A 20,968-nucleotide genomic window follows, 5' to 3' on the forward strand; every position below is an offset into this window, starting at 1 on the left:
GAGAGAGAGAGAGAGAGAGAGAGAGAGAGAGAGAGAGAGAGAGGCTTCAGGCTTCTTGTGGATAGTTCTCAACCATCCTATGGAAAATGTGTGCAATTACCTTAATCTCTTTCAGGAGATCCCCAAAGATCAAAGAGCTGTTGCAAATATCCTCAAAGATTTTCCCAAAGACCTGCAACCTGTTGAACTGCTGAGGGTTGCAGGTGCATATCTTCTGGAGCTCCTGGAGGGAAGACGGAGAGTCAGTTTCTGAAACGGACCGGGTCCTCAGGCTTCTCTCAGAGCAGCTTGTTCTGAGAAATCAGTCAGAAAAGGCCACACAGGCACTGGGCTCTGCAGTGAGGCTGGCAAATCCGAGAGCCTTTGATTCCCTTCCATGACTGCTAAGAGCCAGGTCACTGTGTGTGTTTGCTTAGGTCCCATTTTCCTCATCCACCCCTGCTTTCTGCACTCAGAGACTCGTCCTCTGCCCCTCTCCCCCTCACACCCGCCCACCACACTGTCCTGACACACACACCCTCAAGACCCTTCCCTTTCCCACAGTATACTTAGACCCAAAGCCTGGGCTCTGGCTCGCTGACACATACACGGTTCTTTCCTCTCCTCTGCTGAATTCTTCCCAAAGTGTGCTGCCCAAGTAAGTAAGGTTCCCTCTCAGCTTACAGTCACATCACACATCCCATCCTCCACCAGCATACCCCATCATTTCTAACTCAGTAGCCCCTGCATCGTCACTGGCCCAGACTCTTCTCTCCCATCTTCGGTAAGAGGTAAGGGGGATGTTCTCCTGGAGTCCAGACACAGTATTTCCATAGCTGCTGGTCATGAATTCACTGCCGGTTTACCCCTGTCAAACGTCACCTTACTGACCATGCTGGATGTTAGAGGCACCAACAGCTTTGCTGCATTCTGCCTGGACACCTCACTGAGGTACCTCAGGATGAGTTGGGGCCCACGAGGGTCTTTGAACTTTAGCCCCATCCCCTTACCTCCTTCAGTCTGTTCTCATGGGCCACAGCCACCTTGCTCCCCGTGAAGTCATACTTCCAGATATCTTCCTGTGCCAGCACTTCTTTTTGGAAACTCAGGAACTTCTTGTAGCTGTCGGCTTTTGTTATACCAGCTAGGTAGGAGCTGATGTAATGGTACACATCCCTGCCTGGGGCAGACCTGGAGCACTGACGGCTGGATACCACCTCTGGGTATCTGAGCACTTTCATCTCGGGCAGCCTGAGCTCTTCCTTCCTGTGTGCTTCACGAGAAAACGCAAGTCTTTCCTTCAGTTCCTTTTCCTCCTCCTGTGGAGACGCGGAGGTGCCATCTTCTTTGAGAGCACAGGAGGCCTGCACGCGTGGGTTCAGGTACCTGAAGAGTGGCGAGCTGTGTGTGTCATCAGGATGCAGGGCTGTGCTCACTGTAAAGTGAACCCAAGCATCCTTCATCTCTGATACTTCTTTGTTTCTGGAGACATGGGAGATGGTGGGTGTGGAGCTAGTCGGTTTCTCCCATGTCCTGTTCGAATTGTGCCAGTGCTGGAAAATGGTCTCAGGTGGCTTGTAGAGCTTCCTGGGGTTCAGGTGTCCTGAAGTGTACACATAGATGTCCTTCTTGTGGTCCTCCTGGAGTCGGGACAGGAGTTTCCTTAAGTTGTGTAGAGTCTTAACACCGGGTGTCTCACAGTGCTTCCACTTTAGGTAAACTGCTCAGGAGAGAAAAAAGCACAATGGTGAGGCCTCTCCGGCATCCTTGAAAAGGCAACCCTGTTGCATGTCTGTCATAGAAAAGAGAGGCCTTCAGAGAGGATAAGAAAATAGCACCCAGTGTCGTCCTTATAAGTCCAAGACACCTGTGGCCACCTCAGGTGCAGCTGAGTATAAAGAGCACAGGGGGGCGCCCCAGGTGCTAATGGGCATAAAACTCATAGCCCTTCAAGACCAGTGTGCTGGATAATCTCAATTGTCAACAGGATACAGCGTTCAATCGCCTGTGAAGGGACTCTCAGGCAGGGATGGTCCAGGTCAGGTCAGCCTTAAGGGAATATCTGTCTCAGGTTGTTTCTACGCACCCTGAGGTATCATTTTCTGCCACAAGTGCAGAGAGTCCACAGATAACTACAACATCAGAGGATAACTTCTGAGAGAGTCCTGGGGGAAATAAACAAATGTCACCCCTTCTGCAAGGTTGGGACCTCTCTTGTCCCCACAGCCACCGAGACTCGAGCTCCAGATGGTAGGCCAGGCTCGCCTGCGGCTCTGAGTCTCGGTAGGAGCAGCTAAGTCTAAGTTCACAGCCATCATTTGCCCATCTGTAAGTAGCTACACCGCCATCTAGAGGAGGGATGCCGGGATGCTTATGAGTCCCTTCCAGGTCTAGCCTTAATGTGGCAAAGCTTGTTGCCATGCCCAGCTGTTGGACTACTCTTGTTGTATGGACACTTGAGCCCAAGGAGGCAGGATGAATGGGGACTTTCAGAACCTATGCTAGATGCAGTTCCACACATGTGCCCAGTCCTGGTCTTAAAACATCATCTGGAGAGTCAGGACACACCTTGGAAGGAATGGAAGGCCAACAGAACTTCCTGCTGTTTCATGGTAGCCACAGAGTGTGCTGGCCAGGCTCACAGAGCTCCAAGCTCCAAGTACTCTGTTCTGGCATCGCAGGACCAGAACGCGGGATTGGAAGCCTCAGGGAATCTCTCTCTGATTTGTTCTCCTCGTCAGAATCCACTTCCTGCTGCAGCAGGGCAGAGCCTCCCCCGACACCCCTGTGGCTGGCCAGGTAGCTCTCCCTTCGTCTCTGAGTGAGTAATGGATTTCCACCCTTTGCTTCTAGTCAAAGGGTTCCCATGATGCTACGCTGTCTCGGGGCCATAGGACACGGATATCACCAAAGCCCCTCCCGTCTTGTCTTTGTCCCTGGGAGTGATGCCTGGGGTCACACTGGGCACTAAATAAGCCCTGGCCATCTCAGGACTTTGTCCCTTTAAGGATTTGGTTAAACCCAGCTAGCTCCTAGCCACCCCAGCACAGCCCTAGGTGAAAATGAGCCATACTCTGTCCTTCGTGAGTGACCGTGGCAGGGAAACAAATACTTCTGGGAATGGGATTGTTAAGACTTCCCCCACTGATCAGCTGAGTACTTCAAAGAAGTGCCCTTAATCAATTGATAAAATATTAATGTCACTTTTATCAAAACTGATAGTCCTGCACTTCATCCAAAACATGAGCAGGAAAAATGTGTGTCACCAACTGTGGGAAGGTACACGCTGCGTCAGAGCGGTCCTTCTGTTAGTTTATGTCCAGAAATGACTCAAAGCCACCAGTACAGTGAGGCTTTTCTAATTAGCACAGCCATTCTCAACCTCCCTAACACTGCGACCCTTAAATACAGTTCCTCATGTTGACCCCCCCCCAACCATAAAATCATTTAGTGGCTACTTCATAACCATAATTTCGTGACTGTTACGAACGGAAATGTAAATATCTAGTATGAAGGATGTGTGATACGCCACCTCTGTGAAAGGGTGATTCAGCCACCAAACGGTGTTAACCCACAGGTTCAGAAATACTGGCTTAGTGGAGTTTTACATAGCTTGCATGAGAGTTGGCAAAGTCAGAGGCCATCCTCTCTGTCAGGATCTTACACTACCTGCTGCATGCTCTGTTCCAGCTGTGCACAGTCAGACACTAGCAGTCTACACTTCCCACTGTGTCAGCCTAACTCCCAAAGACAAGGATGCTTACTCTGATTCTTGGCAAGTGCCACGCCCTCACAAATGATCTGAAAACAAATCAGCTTTGAGGAAAAACCAGATTTTTAAAAAAAAAAAAAAAAAAAAAAAAGATTGTGGATGGATAAAATAGCATCAGGGTTGATGAATAAAATGTCAAATTAAATTAAATACCTGAAATTTTTATCATTTAATATGGTATTTTTTTTTTTTAGACATATATCTTCTGGGGTGGGATGGGGTATGCAAACAATGGCCTTTAACGTGAAGACCAGTTTAGAGCTTATTTCTCAACCCCATCAGCCTCTGATTCTGTTTCTGTTTCCATGAGCAGCATTTAGACGAGCCTCGTGGAGCAAGAAGAGAAAGCACTTGGGACGTGGGTGGTGAAAGATCTGTGTTCCATGGTCACCCAAGGGAGAACTGTGAGTGGGAGACTGTAGCGAACATGTAGAACAAAATAAAGACACAAAGGGGAGGCCCTTCTTTTCACTGTCCTAACATCAAGCCAGCGCTGACAGCAGAAGTGAGTACCTGGGTGTAAAATGGCAATGTCCTGGGATCAGGTGACCCACACAGAATCAGGAGCAGGGGCCATAGAACGCATGCGCACCAGTACCCCACTCAGCTCTCTTTCTGTTCATCCAGGGCCCCGCCCAGGAAACAGATTGGGTCTTCCCACCTCAGCCCATTTAAGAAAACCTTTCAGGGCATGGTCACGGGGCAACCTCATTGTACTGGCTAGTTTTGTGTCAACTTGACACAGCTGGAGTTATCACAGAGAAAGGAGCTTTAGTTGAGGAAATGCCTACATGAGATCCAGCTGTAAATTATTTTCTCAATTAGTGATCAAAGGGGAAAGGCCCCTTGTGGGTGGTGCCATCCCTGAGCTGGTAGTCTTGGGTTCAATAAGAGAGCAGGCTGAGCAAGCCAGGGGAAGCAAGCCAGTAAAGAACATCCCTCCATGACTTCTGCATCAGCTCCTGCTTTCTGACCTGCTTGAGTTCCAGTCCTGCATCCTTTGGTGATCAACAGCAGTGTGGAAATGTAAGCCGAATAAACCCTTTCCTCCCCAACTTGCTTCTTGGTCATGATGTTTGTGCAGGAATAGAAAACCAGACTAAGACACTCATCTAGACAATTTCTTTTCAGAGTTCCTTCCTGAATTCATTTTGTGTCAGGTTAATAATCAAAAATAACTATCACCTTGTTGTCTGTGTTATAGGATTTTATAGGTTACCTCTCTCCAAGGTACTGACCAACACACACATGCACACCATACATGCAAAAACTAGACCAGCCTCAGAAGGGTCATAAAAATCCAGGCTTCGGGAAGCTCAGCGGATTCTGGTCTCCAATGTACCTCAGCAGACATGAGCCACATGCGTACTCTAATGACAAGAGACCATGTCTCCCAGCAGATGTCCTGCCAATGGCCTGGCTGAGACCCTTGTGGGTGTTGAGTGTCCAGCACACTGGATGACCTGGCTAAGCACAACTGAGGCTGTTACCAGTTAGCCTTGTCACTCTCAAGGGACATCTGCAGTGGAGCCAGCATCCCCTCAATGTCAATGACCCCCCCCCATCACTGGATGTGGACACGGGGGTTGGCTGTGCACTGGGACAGTAGACTTGCAACCTGTTGCTCGAGCAACATTCCCTGAGTGAACTCTGCCTTGGGATACTGGTGGCGTCACTTAGAGCTGGACTGTTAGGTTGTTAGATTTATTACATGAGAGTTGTTCCCCACTTTTATTATGCATAGACAATCAATTATATATTCGAAACAGACACCTAACTATCTGCCCCTCTGACCTGTAAGATACATACCAAGAGAGTGGTGTGATACAGGAAGTTTTGCAAAACTCTCAGCTTCAAAGCAAAAAGCACTGAATGAGTACAGTGTGCCCCTCCATTCCTCCCCCCCTCACCTGAGGTACTTAGCAACACACACACACTCCATACGCCTATAACACACACACCGAGGTGATAGTTACTTTTGATTATCAGTCTGACACAAAATAGAATCCAGGAAGGGACTCTCAAAAGAAATCGTCTAGATGAAGTTGTCCTGTGGCCATGACCTGAGGGGTTTTCTTAAATGGGCTGAGGTGGGAAGACCCACTCTGTTTCCTGGCGGGGTCCTGGAACTGAATGGAGCTGAATGGAGAACTGGTGCGAATCGGTTCTTTGCTCTCTGTTTCCGGTTGAGGACAGAAGTAGCCAGCTTCCTTAGGCTTCTGAAGGGTCTAAGAGTCGCTGGGTCCAAGCAAACCCTCCTGATCCAGGAGCTGACTTTCTGCCGCCAGAAAGGTTTTTACTTTCAAAACCACTTCTGAGAAACCAGCTTTCCCGGACAAACGTCAACCGGGCCAAACAAACACAAAAAATAGAGGCAGACCACTTACAATCGGATTCTCGATCCTCAGCCATTGCCCCTCTGGTCTGCTCGCTGCCAACGGAAGCTGCAGTTGCCACGGAAACAGTAAATATTCCTAGCCCCTCCCCCACAGTGTAACTTTGGGGTCCGGCCACAGGGTGGCAGAATCACAGAATAGCTAGGAGTCTGACACCTTCCTCAGCCAGGTCTGGGAGCCCTGGAGGGATGCTCACTGGCTCTACTTTGCAAAACAAAACTCATTACAGAGCATGGGACAAAAGATAACTGGTGTCCCCAGTGAATATGCCTCTGCTGCAGTCCTTTGTTCTAGTCCAGAGCACACAGGATGCTAAAGAAGAGGGTTGAGGTGTTGCTGGAAAGGCGATAGGGTCACCAACTCAGATCCTCCTCAGGAGTTCAGACAGAAAGAGAACAACTCTGGTTTGCACAAGGCATGTGCTAGTAAAAGTGCTACCTCCCCCCGCTTTACAAATCATGGCTTATGTCAGCATAATCATTCTACCCCTTAGGTGACAAAAATCAGAATGTCAAGGATCAAATATGTGTCGATTCTTAAGAATATAGTAAAACCCATGCTCCCTCCTATTGTTTAGTAGTCCATCAAAGTGATTGAAGGAGAAGTATATTCAATTATTATCGCTGCAACCCACTGGCCTGTCAAAACTAAGCTGGATTTTTGTGGAAGCAAATCCCTGCCCATGTTGTCCCCACGTGGGGAGGGGGGAGGGGGTAGCTCCCTGCATTCACCCAGGGAAGAGTCCTGAGCAGCAATGGCTAAGTGCTATGGAAAGGCAGGAAGAACAGAGTTGCACCTAGCCCCAGGTGACCTATAACCTTGACCTACGACTCAGGCAGTGAATTCTGACCCAGGAGTCCAGGTTCCTTTCAGCCTGGTGGAAACGTGATTTCGTGCTGCTTTTCAGCTACCAGAATTTGGTATGAAAGGGAACTAGCAACTGTTCTACAGTGCCAGGATGGCACCCAGTCTTCAGAGGTAAACTAATGTCCTACCGCCGAGCCACACCCTGACCCCTTCCCTGTGAGGCTCAGGGCAGAGGTGGTGGTGTTGGGGGAGGTGGAGTGCATGTACACTTAATCTACCTCTGTCTTGGGTTTCTATTACTGCCATAAACACTACCACCAAAAGCAACTTGGGGAGGAGGGTGTTTATTTCAGTTTACAGTCATACTCTGACCCTGAAGGAAATTGGAACTCAAACTGGGCAGGAACCTGGAGGCAGGAGCTGATGGTGCAGAAGGCCACAGAGGAGTGCTGCTTACTGCCTTGCTTCCTGTGGCTTGCTCAGGCTCTTTTATTTCACACTCGGGACCACCGGCCTAGGGTGTGGCACCACCCATAGTGGGCCCTTCCATATCAATCATTAATCAAGGAAAATGTCCCACAGACTTGCCTACAAGCCAGTTACTATGGCATTTTCTCAGCTGAGGTTCCTCTTTCCACATAACTCTAGCTTGTGTCAAGTCAACAAAAACTAACCTGAGAAGAGCAAGAAATAGATTTAACATTTATACTGAGCAGCTAGCCTCTGGCTTCTCTCTGTAGAGATAAAGCGTTTTCTCAGCTGCATTTCGTACAGACTGTTTTGACTCCCAGCCAAGCAAGTGTCTGTGGGAAGATCTGGCTGCCACCTATGGACAGCTTCTCTGGGCATCTGTCGCCTTCCCCACAAACGAGAGCAAACTTGAGAGATATTTTAAAAATTTTGTATTCAATTATTCACACCAAAGAATATCCATTAAAATTATGAACATTTCTAAATATATTTCATGTATCATACATATATATATACTTTATATGTATAATTACATATCCACAAAAGATTTCTTACTTCTTTAAGCATGTGAATAGAACAAAGATAGAGATTTTTGCAATGTAACACCCATATATGCATATATACTGGCTGTTTGAATTATGAATTTATTTACACCTTGTCTGAGTTATAATAAATGATTAATGTTCTATTATACAAACATAACAGTAAAGTTTTTTTTAAATACAAAGACTGCAAATGAATACATGAAAAATTACACACATATACAATATTTATAATTTATAAATGCAAAGATAAGACCTCTTTAAATTATTGCACTTGCGCACTTTACAAAGATTTTTTTTATGTCATACATATAAAATCATCTTTTTTGGAATTTACTAACTCATCAACTATAATAATGTTGGATATCATTAGCTTGAAATTCTTTCTTTCCCCTTCAAAAGAGAGCCCATTAAGGCTTTGGCTGCAGACCCATCCACTGAGGATCAGTTGCTGGACCTGTGCCCCTGCTCCAGCAGGTGTTGGCCAGCAAGGAGGTTGTCCCCATGGCCTCTGAGGTGTCTTGGCTGGGTGTGGATGGCGGAGGACCTCTTTTGTTACTGTGTTCCTGTGGAGAAAGTTGCTCTTCTCGGAAAGAATCCAGACGCTGCGTTGGTCGTTTGGTAAGTGTTTCACAGTGTTCTGGGCAAGTACGTGATTTTTAAATAGATGGGGCACTGTACACAGAGAGAGACTGCTTTGCATCAATCAGCTGCACTGTTCTTTTGTACAGTAAATGAACATGTAGCATATACTCCAGACAACAGATCATATGGAAACGCTATTCCCATACGTCATTTATATTCACTGTTCTAGATACAGCAGAAGACCGGGGGGATCAGGGTGACCAAACCAAGAAAGCGGGGACACCCATAATAGAATAGTATTTTAGGTACGCTACACGATAAACAAGTGTTTGGGGATTTATTTCACATTAGAGATAAAACGGGCAAATGTATAGTACCTGGAGATGGAGCACTGAGATAGTACCCTGACTTCCTCTTGAGACACACACTATATTCAGCTAAGGTTCCACCCTGTGCCCCCACAAGGTCAGGCCTCCACGTGCTGTTCCAGTTACAAATCCTCACCATTATAGTAAGGAACACACAGACTGATCACTGCCTGCCTTCCACCACTGAGCACTTTGTCGTTGCATGAAATGCCTTAAATACGTTCATCGATCAAACCGTACAGCTTTGTTTCAAAGACAGTGAGAATGATGGGCTCTGCTGGGCACCCCTGATTTCAGCTTAGCATAGATACTGCCAGCCAGCCAGCTGGCAACAGAAACTCACGTGTGAAAATAGAATGGCCATGCAAGTGGAAGCCGTGGCTGACAGCGTGTGTGTGTGTGTGTGTGTGTGTGTGTGTGTGTGTGTGTGTGTGTGTGTGTCTGACTCAGATTTCACGATGACTGTCGAGTCAGCCTGACACTTTGCAACAGGGGGAGTCTGTGACTGATGGAGAGTCTTCCAAGAATCCTACTGCGCACAGCATCAGCACCACACAAAGCAAATGCAGGGTAGGAATATACAGAGAAGAGACTTTCAAAACCAAAGGCAGCCGGGGAGCTATAACCCAACAGATTGATGGCTCTAGCTGGAGCCACCGTTCCCTACAAACAAGAGGATCCCATAGTCACTGGGGTAGATGTCAGTGAAGTGGGGTGATGACAGGCACCTGGTAAACAGGGATGCTCCTATCAGGGACATGCCTCTTTAAAAGCTGTCCCTTACACTCTGGAAAGGTAAGGTGAGCAAAGGAGAGGAAGGGGGGAAGTCAGCATTGAAAACAAGAAGGCTCAAGCCAAGGCAAGATGCATACTTTTGTTCTATTAAAGCTGACACCATAGTTTAGACCTACGAGAGCAGAGACACAGCACGCCACGCTAAGCTCATTGAAAGGCCCAGTCTCTAAGGCATTGTGCAGCAGAAGGCAGGCTGTGCTAATATATCTAGCACATACATGAACACACTTGAAAGAGCAGCGTTCACTGGGTGAGTATAAAATAAAAATGCTAACACATGCTCAAACAAGGAGAGCCACCCTAAACGGGTCACATCAAACCGCCTATTTTTTTTTGCAGTTGTGGGAGTGGGTGACTTAGAATATCTCAGTGACCCGTCTGGCCAGCACTGGTCACTCTTCAGGCTGGAGGGTGCTGGGGGCAGGATTCAGCTGCTTTCTTCTTGGCAAGGGGGAAGGCTGACCACCACCAGCTCAGCATGCTTTACTTTACACTGCCCCACAGCTTCTCAGGCCCTCTAGTGAACTGAGAAAAAAATTGATGTTTACAAACTTTAGGCTGTATTTTGCTGCCCCGGGATCAATACCTCACATTGGCATTGGCACGCATTTACATATCCAAGAATATTTTCTCAGAAACAAACAAACAAGCAAAAAAAGATAGCCACAGTGTGTGGCCATAAATTAAATAATAACCATTGCTATAAAATTTGTGTTATCACAAATGACTGCAAATAATATAATTTTGGTGAGTTGAGCATTGTTTATATTCATTATTAGTCACTAAGTTTGCATCAGCCGTTAATGAGAAATTCCTGGAAACCTTTGGAGAGAAAAACCTTGGTGAGACAAGAGGGTGGGAAAAGCTAAGAGGCAGGATTCCCATGTCTATATGTTAAATATGCTCCACTTGCCAAGACACACACAACAAAACAATCTTGCCTGTATGAATTCTAAAACCAAATTATTAACTAAACATGGCTGTATCCTGGCCTAGCTTGTACTGGGCAGATTTATGCCTCCTAACTGAGTCTTGGCATGTGGAGGGAACAATGTTGCAAAGGTCTTCCCAGGTATAGTTTTTTTTCTACAAACTTTTTCTCACATGATACTATTTCACAAGAGACTGACCAGTCAATAAATCTCTGGCAGGTTCCTTTGCAAAACTGCCCCAGGCAGGACAAATTCAAGGAGATTTCTGTAAAATCCCTACTTCTACAGGAAAAACAGTCAGTCATAGGTTTCCCAAAACCAGGGTCCTTTTATATGCTTGGTGACAGAATTCATGCGCTCATGCCTTCGGAATGAATGCCTGAATTAAACGGTCGTCTTAAATGCTGCCCCTCCCTGCAATTCATATTCCAAGATGATAGATGATCAATTTGTGTGGATCGAATGGCTTTTTGCTGCAGCCAGTGTCACCTGTTTGTATGAGAAAAGTGGACCAGCTTCAGTGAGCACCCCTGGGAGAAGTGCGCTGATGGGAGAACTTACTCATAACTTCCTTATGGAGAGCTATATGTTTCCCTACAGGGAAAAGAACCGCTTTTGAATATGGGGGTAGCTGCCACTCTGTAAAAACGTTTTCTTTCTTTTCTCTCCCTTTGGTGTGTGTGTGTGTGTGTGTGTGTGTGTGTGCTGTACATACATCTGTATGCTTGTGCATACATGTGTGTGCTCATGTGTGCACAGCCCTGGTGTTGTGGTAGCTTCTCTCATTGACATCACCTTGTAACCAGTAAAAGGAGTGTCACACAGCAGGGGAGGAGATGGTAACATTCTAGAAGTCCGTGGCGAGATCGCAATGTACAGTGATAAAGTGAAGACACGGCTTGTGTTCAGCCCACTCTGCTACAACTGTGCGTCAGAGTGTGGAAGGAGACTGGATAGACTTTGCAAATGCCAAGCTCCTGTGTGTACGGTATCGGGCGTATCAAAATCTATTCCAAAAATTCGTCTTAAAGCATCTTTTCATGCTCCTGCCAGAGGGCTGTGTGTTTGTGTCTGGTCAGTACCTTCCTTCTCAAGGCTCACTGAGTGAGAACAACCGAGCCTGGATTCTCAGGTCTCCATGCCACTATCCTGAAAATCCCCATGGTGTGAACCTGTGACTTCCTTAGGACTCCCCAGGGAGGGCCCAGGGGGTGTCGTGGCTGCTCTAGAAAGTCACCCAGGGCAGGAGAACTATCCAATGCAGCATTCGCTGTTCCTTGTGGATATCCGAATGGTGAGAGGAGACACCATTGGGGTCAATGTGGTGGCCCTGCACCTCCTCCTGTCCTCCCTGATTGCACAGTGAGGAGACTGAGCAGAATCTTGGGAGACTGAAGCCATGCTGTGGAGCCTCTCAGGAGGGTACGGCATGGGATGAGGTATCTTCTGGAATAATCTTTTGTTTTCAACGTGACTAAAATTCTGCCATAACACACAGTGAAAATATAAAGAGGTTGGTAAAATTCACATTTTTTTGTTTTGTTTTGTTTTGTTTGTTTTGTTTTTTACTCACAAGATTTGCTTGCTGGAGGGAATTTATACGCCTTACTTTTATTTTCTTTGTATGAAGGGATTGGCGCAGTCGCCAAGGGCTACAGTGAGGGGGAGGGGAGGTGTTTTAATTCTTTGACATGGTTTGAAGTGAGAGCTTCAGTTCCCCGATGCCTGGGATGTACCCTGTGTCCCCTTGATGAGGGCAGAGGTATGCTTCCTTCTGAGTGGAGCGGACTCACCTATGTGCCCCCAGGTAGACTGAAAAAGCACACCTGTACTGCACCTGTAATCAACAGCTTGAATTTCTCTATCACCTGTGGACTGTAACCTTCATTACACGTGTCCCAGGCTACAAACTCAGTTAACCTACTAGAAGGTCACATGTAAACTTCACAACAAGGGGCGTGTGTCCCATTCCTAACCAATGCCACCAAGTAGCAGCATGGCACAGAACTAGGGGACCGGCCACACCCTCATGGGAGGATGCAGGCAAGAACCCCTCCTGTAGTCTCTGCCCCCTCCAGACAGTGCAGTGCTGGCCTGGTAGCAATAGCATTCGGAGATCAGGTGGAGCCACGGAGTAGCCGACGTCTGAACACGGCGGAGCCTGGGTTGCTCACTGTCCGAGGTGTGTGCGGCAAGCAGGGAGCCATCTGCTTCACATGGATATGCGACGGTACCTTCCAAGAGAGGGTTTTCACCCCTTGAAAACAAAAAGAACGAAGTCACAGAAGCAGGTTGAGTCGGTTGCTGGGCAGACATCAGGACGTCACTTCAGGATCAGTCGTCGACCTTCACGTTCAGCTTCTCAGATGTGCTTTTGCTAGGCGCCGGGCCTGAAATCCACATTGCTGTCTCTTCCCCACGGATTACCTTCTCCCACTGACTGAGGTTATCCCTAGGAACAAAGGGGCAGAGTTAGAGACGGCATCGAAACAGCGTTCCTGGACTGGCTTTCAAAGGTGGCACCGGGCAGTGCAGGACAACTGAGCATAGCCACGTTAAGAGTCAATCTGATGCGGACAGTGGCTGGTTCGACATGGCTGGGCGGGCTCTATACCATGCCGCCTCAGCTGTGAGCCTCAGGGGCAACAGAGCACTGGGCATCTTGTTGTACCTGCTGTAGGCTGCAAAGACAGAAACTCGGTTGGAGCAAGGGCAGTTATTTCCTAATTATTCAGGATGGAGCCAGCAAATGTACATAGAGCTCCTGTCCGAGGCTGATCCCTGCGAGGAGAAGCCAGGGGTGTCAGGTGGGGGAGCAGAAATGCTATGATCAAAATGACAGAGTTAGTGAGGCCACTTAAACTTGCTTCAGGGTCCTCTATCTTGACAGCCTCTCAGGTGTAAAACAACTCAAATTCCCTGATTTGGGCTTCGAAAACACCCTACCGCAGACACGGCACCTCTGTCCCAGTGACCACCCACAGGAGCTCTATTCTCCCACCGCCTTCCAATCTTTTCTCTCCTTGTCCTCATGTGGACGATCACAGCAGTGGTGACTTCTCTGTGTGCCTCGAAGTTTTTCACGGCATCCCAGCCTGTCTTGGCTTTCCTTTTACACAAAGTCAGTGTCAGAACAGAGCTTCGACACTGGCAAGCACAAAATTTATATGCAGAACTATGAAAAAATCCCCCTACTTTTTAAAGCAAGCACATTAAGATACCTTTAGGAGAAATTTAAAAAACAAAAGTCCTAAAACATGATATAAGAAGGGTAGTAGTCTTAATCTGCACCGTAGAATGCCATTTCCCCAGATCTTAGAGATTTTCTGAAACATTGGAAAAAGACATATACTAAAATTAGTAATTTCCTTAATGTTCATGTGTACAATATTTAAATATTAACGTGGTCTTAAAGCAATGACATAGGTCAGCCAAGCACAGGGAAATGGGGATTCACCAAATTTGCCCAAAGCCACCTACCACATTCAACAGGCTACAGCCAGTCCTGTGCTTGAAGGACCAACAGGTACTTACCCTGACAGTTTCTAAATATTTATTCTATAACATGGCTTTCCAGGCAGGGAAGGGTATTTTCAACTTAGGACTGTTAACATACAAGTATGGAATCAGATGGTTTGATGTTCCCACTGCCCTTTAATGTCAACACTTCCTGTAAGTTGATCCCTGCAGGAGTGAGCCACAGCCCACACCCACGGTGTGGAGCCATCTATGGATCTAATTCTAGTGACCTCCCTATAATTCGGGCCACTGAAGCTCAACAAGATGAGCACTGCGTACCACTTTCCAAGAATGGATGGAAGAAAGGCCATCTCTCAGACAGGAAAACAACTGATCGAAAATGGCCTTCCTTGTTGGTTGTATTTGGTGTTTTAAAAAGCTATCTATAAGCCAGACAGTGGAGCATGCCTTTAATCCCAGCACTCAGGAGGCAGAGGCAGGCATATCTCTGAGTTTGAGCCAGTTCCAGGATGGCCAGGGCTACACAGGGAAACCCTGTCTGAGCACACCTCGTTTGGGTTTTATTTAACACCTTCTGGCTTCTGCTTACATTCGAGGAGCTTATCTTACAAAGGAAATTAGAATCTTGTAAAATGTCATTGTTCTTGACTAAGTTGGGCTCTCAGTAAAGGGGGAGGGGGATTCTGTAACCAGAGCAGAGAACAGGTGAGAAGGTGAAGCACACCCAGAAGGAAGGGGGCCCCCTAAGTTTCTCTTCTTCCACAAATAGTTCCTGCTGCAATTTAGGCTGAGCCTCTTTGCTGGCAATCACCTGAGCAGACAGCATGGTCCTGAGACGCAGAGCTGGGTGCTCCTCTGCATGGTGACAGGGCCTCCTGATGCCTTTTGGAGAAAATGAATGGGCATGCCTCTGCCTATATACACTATGTAGGTCACTGTAGGAGACACACATTGGCAATGAGACTTATGACAGAAGGCCCTTTTGAGTTGTTGGGGGCCACACTGAGTGTCAGAGGGTAGAGGGTGGCGCTGCCTGGCAGGGATGTAGGAGTCAAGGGCTAGCCAGCACAGATCACAGACATGACACTCACAGACTCAGGAGGGAGCCACTTACAGAAAGAGGTGAAGTGCTTTCATGGAAACTCCGCATACCCGGCCCACACAGCACAGGTGGCAACGCTATTTCAAGGGGTCCTCGGCACACAACAGCTGTCCCTTGACCTACCCCGGTCCATGGCATGGGCTGCCAGCGCCATTTATCCTGTCTGAACTGCATAATAGGCTACCTTAGCATCAGCTAGTGTCTGAGATTCAGCTCTGATAAGAAGAAAGCAAAGGGGGTGTGGCTTTGGGAGAGGACCGCCCATGACTCCTGAGCAGGGTGAATGGATATCAGAACAGAAACATGGGCTTCAAGTCAGAAGGTTCACTGTAAACCGTGAAAACGACATACCCACGGGCTGGTGGAGTGGAAAGCCCCAAGAAGAGCTCAGGACAGCTGTGAAGCCCCTTGGGATGCTGTGCCTACCTGCAGGCCTTCAGCAGAGGCTCCGTGGGCGGGAGGATCTGCGTCAAGGTGGTGTAGCAGGGGATGGCCACCGCATTGTAGAATCCAAGCTGCCACAGAGAGAAATGAAACAATGTCGCTGTTAGAAAGTGGATGTTCCCCACTTTTTCTGTCTCTGAACCCGAAGTATGAAGTCAGCTGTTCTTGCCAGTGTTGCTTCTTCTATGTGCTGTCTGTGTGCTGTGTCCTCTGCTGTGTACTGTGCTGTGTACTGTGGGCTGTGTGTACTGCGTGTGTGTGTGTGTGTGTGTGTGTGTGTACACACGCATGTGCTCTGTGCTGCTCCTGCTGTGTACAGTGTACATACACAAATCCTTAACACGCAGCTACAGTTTACACCCATGGAATTCAAAGCTTAAGTGAGTTCAACAAGACTCTACTTTCACCTGGCTCAGGCTTGAATCCAACGCCTGCTTTAACTTAATGCTGCCCTGTGGGCATTTTCGAAGTCAGGCTCAGGGTCTGTCGCCTGCACAGATGGCTCCCTTTCAGCTTAGCATTCAGGGGCAGCTGATGTATTTCCAGTTTTCTTCTGTGACCTCTAGCCTTGTGCCATCCCCACCCACATCCCCCCACCTGAGACTTAAGCCCTTCAATTCACTCAAGTTCTCCTAGCTCCTCCCCCCCCTCTCCTCTCTCTCTCTCTCTCTCTCTCTCTCTCTCTCTCTCTCTCTCTCTCTCTCTCTCGGACTCCACAGTTCTAACAACTGATGGTACCCCACCTGCTCTAGTGGAGGGCAGATGTGGATGGGTGTGGGGCTGAGCAGAGCACAGGTAACTGTCCCCCTTCCCCTCCCACACCCCCAAAAGATCCTCATCATGACTGGCCAATAGATGGCAAAGTGGCAGCCATCTGCTCCCTAGCTTAGCTCAGCAACCTCGTTAGAAACTGAACTTTGGGAAACACGGGAGAGGAGAAGCAGGGGGAATTCCTCAGGGCTCCCATTTGCTTTCTCCTGCTGGAGTTGCTATCACAGTCTTCCCGCTAGGGCAACGCTTATGCATTTCCACTTTGAACTGCTTTGAAGCTAAGTTTAAGACAGTGACTCACTCCTCAGAAGTCCAGGTGGTTCTGGCTCTCCTGAGCCTCCCTCCACAGGCTCCTGGGGGCCAGGGTTACAGGGATGAACCAGCACAGTGGGCTTGCTTTTAATTTCATACTTAGGCAGGCATTCTCTTACTCTAAACCTTAGTAAGGAGTCACTGGACTAGAGCGTCCCGAGAAAAAGATTGCTTAACTGGAGCAGCGCGCTTCGATGTTGTGACAAAATGACTTGACAATATGCAAATTTAGAATTTAGATGAATTCGTACAATATTTTGTGCATCTCAGAGGTATTTAAAACTCCCTCGTGCTACCAAAAGAAATTACTTCTTTTGGCAGAACTCAATCTATTTTAAAACAAGCTGCTATTCTGAGTGTAAGTACTAAAACAGGAACTTTTACTGGGACAGAATATGTTGTAGCTGTTTAGAAAGACTTCACCTAGATCCCTTCCTTAATCCATGTGACAAGATATATTTCAAATAATTTACTAACCGAACATAAGGCAGCTGGCGGAGAGGCAAGAAAAGGAACAGCTGGGGGTGTGGGGGGGGAGGCAGGTGGCTACAACACAGAGTAGGCAGGACTTCAACAGGCTCACACAAATGCAGGGGCCAGACAGAAGACACTTAATTGTGAGCTCTGTGCTTGAGAAAGTTCTACAGAGGGTTAAAACCCGCCATGTTCTATGGGTAGATGGTGGACAGATAGACGGACAGCCATGCAGATGGATCTCGTTCTTCATACCTGCCCTTGAGGGACTTCATCTCTCTTGTCTCTGTCCATCATAGGAATGGGCTGTATGCCCAGCTTCTTCATCTCATCACCCTAGAAGAGATGGGAGGAAATAATATGTAGTTTTCCAATAGACATAGGACATTTTGGTATTCATGGGGTTTTTCTTCTTTTGTGCCCCAGGAGACATGTCAAAGCAATGGCAGTCTCTGCGTCACGGTCTGGTACTGTATTCCGGTGGGTTTCTACATTTGCTTGTTCTGTTTGCCAAATTTCCAGACACCTACCACTATGCAACAGCTAATGGCAGGTGGGGTGACAAAGATGGGAAGACCTGAAGGCTGTCCTCGCTGCTCTTTCAAATGGTTCTTCCTTTGCAGGAAAGAGTAAAACTGGGCTTGAAGAGTATTGGCCGAAGAATGATAAGCAGTTTTCCACAACTGCCAATGGGGATCCAGGACAACTGACCTCTCAGTACTGCATCCCTGCCGTGGGTGGATGCTCTGGGGGAGTCCCCCCACCAGGCTTTGGGATGAAGATTTACGGCATCCTCGAGAGATGCCACAAGATAGACTCCTACAAAGGCGCTTGCTTCTGTTTGGTTAAACTGGCAAATATCTTCTTAAGGGTGCATAATTAGTCATTTAATTACGTATTTTTCCTCAGAAATCACAGCCTCATACCAAGACCGTCTAAGATTGGTTAGAGTCGGGAATAAATTACTACACTTAAAACCCTGTGCCCTAAAACTTGCCCTGGAGCTCCTAGGTCCTCCAGGCTCACTTCTTCAGCTCCTCACTCTAAAGATGATAACTGGCAGGTCTCACTGCTTCTCTTCTCTATAACCTATCAAGTCCCCTGCTCACAATGATGTCATATGCCCCATAAGGGGACAAGTTTCTAGGTGAGTGACTTAAGCATATGCTTAGAGCGAGATTGATCCTGAAGAGGAAACGCAGTGATGTGGGACAAGAGAGGGACAGACAGGCACCTAATGAGTAGCTTCAGGGACGGTGGGGGACAGAGACAGGCTTTGGCAGCAGAGTGAGGACATGAATTCCATTCATATGGTGGAGGATTTGACATGGGGTGCCGACTGGTCTGGGCTACAGTGATCTGGGACCACACGACCCAAGGTTTCCAGAGTCATCACTCTTATTTACTTCTAAAAGGCATAGGTGAGGAATTCAGGGGTGGGGCGGGTGGAGTGGGATGTAGTGGCATGGTGGGAAGGAGAGGAGACACTGAACTTTAGGGGTTGAATCAACTAACAGGACCTGGCTACTATGCATGATTCCTCCCAGAGAGGACAAGGACCTGGAGGCTGCCTGCCACGCTTGGAGCTTTGTCCTGCAGGGAGGGAACCTATCCTATGTGCCTGTCACAGCCTCGTTCACAGCTTAGAATTTAAGCACAGTTGGTGAAGTATGATCTGCACAGCATAAAACTGTGTGACACAATGGTCCAGTTTTCCCTGGTAGTGTTCATTGAACATGTTGTAGCTCACACATACAGTCAGACTGACTGTGGCAGTGAAGGCTTAGCACCCTTGACATGAGCGTATATCATTTTCACTAACGGAGCAAGACGAGTTCTGTTACACAATAAAACGAAGTGTGTGTGTGTGTGTGTGTGTGTGTGTGTGTGTGCGCGCGCGTGCGCGCGTGCACACGCACACGTGTGCGCGCTATAGAGCAGTGATCCTTAGCCTTCTCAACACTACAACCCTTTAATACAGATCCCCATGCTGTGGTGACCCCTGAACATACAATTATTCTCATTTGCTACTTCACAACTATTAATTTTGCTGCTGTTATGAGTCGAGATATAAATATCTCTGTTTTCCAATGATCTTCAGTGACCCCCATGAAAGTCCCAAAGGGGTTGCGACCCACTGGCTGAGAAGTGCTGCTCTGAGGCTGGCTCCCTTAAAGAAGACAGCTGGTCAGTGAGCTGGTCAGTGAGCATAGGGACACTGTCTTCTGCCAGAGGCAAAGAAGGGTGACTCTACTTTCTCACCAGTGGCAGATGCAGCCCAGGGCTTCAGAGCCCACCATGTCCTGTGCACATCTGGTGTGATACCCAGGAGCGGATCTCCAGGGGGCAAAGGTCAGCTATCAAATAAGAGAGTGGCTGTAGCAGACCTGAGTGAGCATGGTGCTAAATGCTTTCAGTGGGGATCTTCCCCTCAGTCAGGTAGGTTTAGCAGAGTTCTCACTGCATGACAACATAATAGCTGAATGTGTTGCAATGTGTGACTAACCACCGTTTCTTTCCCAAAGTGATCAATTAAGGTGTCAGATAAGCTGACTGGCCGTGTGCTTCCTGTCTACTGCGATATTTTGGCCATTTCTTGGTAATGTCTAAGTTAACATAAGAATCTAGGACTTACCTCAGCCCAGAATTCTGCATATATATCATTCGCTGTCAATTTCGTAACTGGCCATAGTTTGGTCACAGAGCAAAGATCACAGGCAGTCATCATCAAGCCGATGACACGGTCTCTAGAAAACAATACAAAACTGGTGAACGCAGGATTGGCACTTTTCCCAGGAACCCACAGGGAGTGGAGGGGGTGGGGCGCAGGCAACTCCCGGAGTACAGTCTGCCTGTGTGTTACCTGCTACGACAGAGAAAGCATTAAGAAGCAAAACCATGTATGACATCAGGACCTTCTGCTGCAGATCTTACAGGAGTGCACAGTGCTGCTGGTGTGGAGGTATCCCTGTTTTGAGTCAACACAGCACGTGGCATTCTGTCACCTTCCAAATTGCGTGGCACTCCTCAGAGCTGTGGGTCAAGCATTCATTTCAGAGACCTCTGCAAGTTTAGTGTCTCCTGAAGAGAAAACCTACATAGTCCTTTCTCCTTTCTCCCCCTCTCACAAAGTCTGAGATGTAAAAAAAAAAAAAAAAAAAGTTTAATTCCTCCAAGGGAGAAGTGGCATGGCCAGGTCACAAGAGGGCTTGGGTGCAAGATGAGCTTGCTCACACATGGAGTGGGACAGGCCACGATCCTCCAAGGCTATGCTGTTCAGCCAGAACATGTTCAAACTCAGACTCTGCCAAAGCAATGAGTTTTCCGTTCGTTTAGCTTCTTGGCATCTATAGCCATGCACTGTGTGTCTGGCGCGCTCTCTGTATAAGTACAGAAGAAAAAAATCTTTTCTCTTAAAGAAAAATGATGGCTTAAAAATTCATAGAAACGTGTTGCCTTAAAAATTCAAAGAAGCATATTGACTTGACTGGATTTTTTCTCTCAAGTGATCCTCGATCTAGTGAAATGCAGTAAGGAATTTTAATAGCCTGATGTCACCTAGAGCAAATTGCATATGTTATAGAGACCAGTGTCCTCAGAGATCGAACAGTGTAACAGGTTAGACAGTGTAGACAGCTTGCATGTACCTAGTTATTCTGAAGGACATGGGGCTACCAATGGATTTCTCCATTATAGATACAGCCTGGGTCAACAAAAACAGTCTGGTCTGTCAGGATC

General features: G+C 47.5%; 2 protein-coding genes across 2 annotated transcripts in view; both read right to left on the minus strand.

The window, feature by feature from the left end:
* Nucleotides 1–6,206, minus strand: part of C21H6orf118 (chromosome 21 C6orf118 homolog) — a 21,184-nt gene extending 14,978 nt beyond the window's left edge. Inside the window, exons 1-3 of the mRNA XM_021221671.1 lie at nucleotides 6,139–6,206; nucleotides 990–1,699; nucleotides 101–223 (exon numbers count right to left, since the gene is read on the minus strand). Of these exons, the coding sequence (XP_021077330.1) occupies nucleotides 101–223; nucleotides 990–1,699; nucleotides 6,139–6,163 (858 nt within the window). The 5' untranslated portion in view covers nucleotides 6,164–6,206. The remainder of the gene's footprint in view (nucleotides 1–100; nucleotides 224–989; nucleotides 1,700–6,138) is intronic.
* A 6,034-nt stretch (nucleotides 6,207–12,240) lies between these two features.
* The window catches only part of Pde10a (phosphodiesterase 10A), a 180,665-nt gene continuing 171,937 nt past the window's right edge, over nucleotides 12,241–20,968 (minus strand). The window contains exons 19-22 of the mRNA XM_021220932.2: nucleotides 19,866–19,977; nucleotides 17,486–17,566; nucleotides 15,656–15,744; nucleotides 12,241–13,099 (exon numbers count right to left, since the gene is read on the minus strand). Coding sequence (XP_021076591.1) covers nucleotides 12,982–13,099; nucleotides 15,656–15,744; nucleotides 17,486–17,566; nucleotides 19,866–19,977 — 400 coding nt within the window. The 3' untranslated portion in view covers nucleotides 12,241–12,981. The remainder of the gene's footprint in view (nucleotides 13,100–15,655; nucleotides 15,745–17,485; nucleotides 17,567–19,865; nucleotides 19,978–20,968) is intronic.

Source organism: Mus pahari, chromosome 21 (assembly GCF_900095145.1).
Source record: "Mus pahari chromosome 21, PAHARI_EIJ_v1.1, whole genome shotgun sequence".
NCBI lineage: Eukaryota > Metazoa > Chordata > Mammalia > Rodentia > Muridae > Mus > Mus pahari.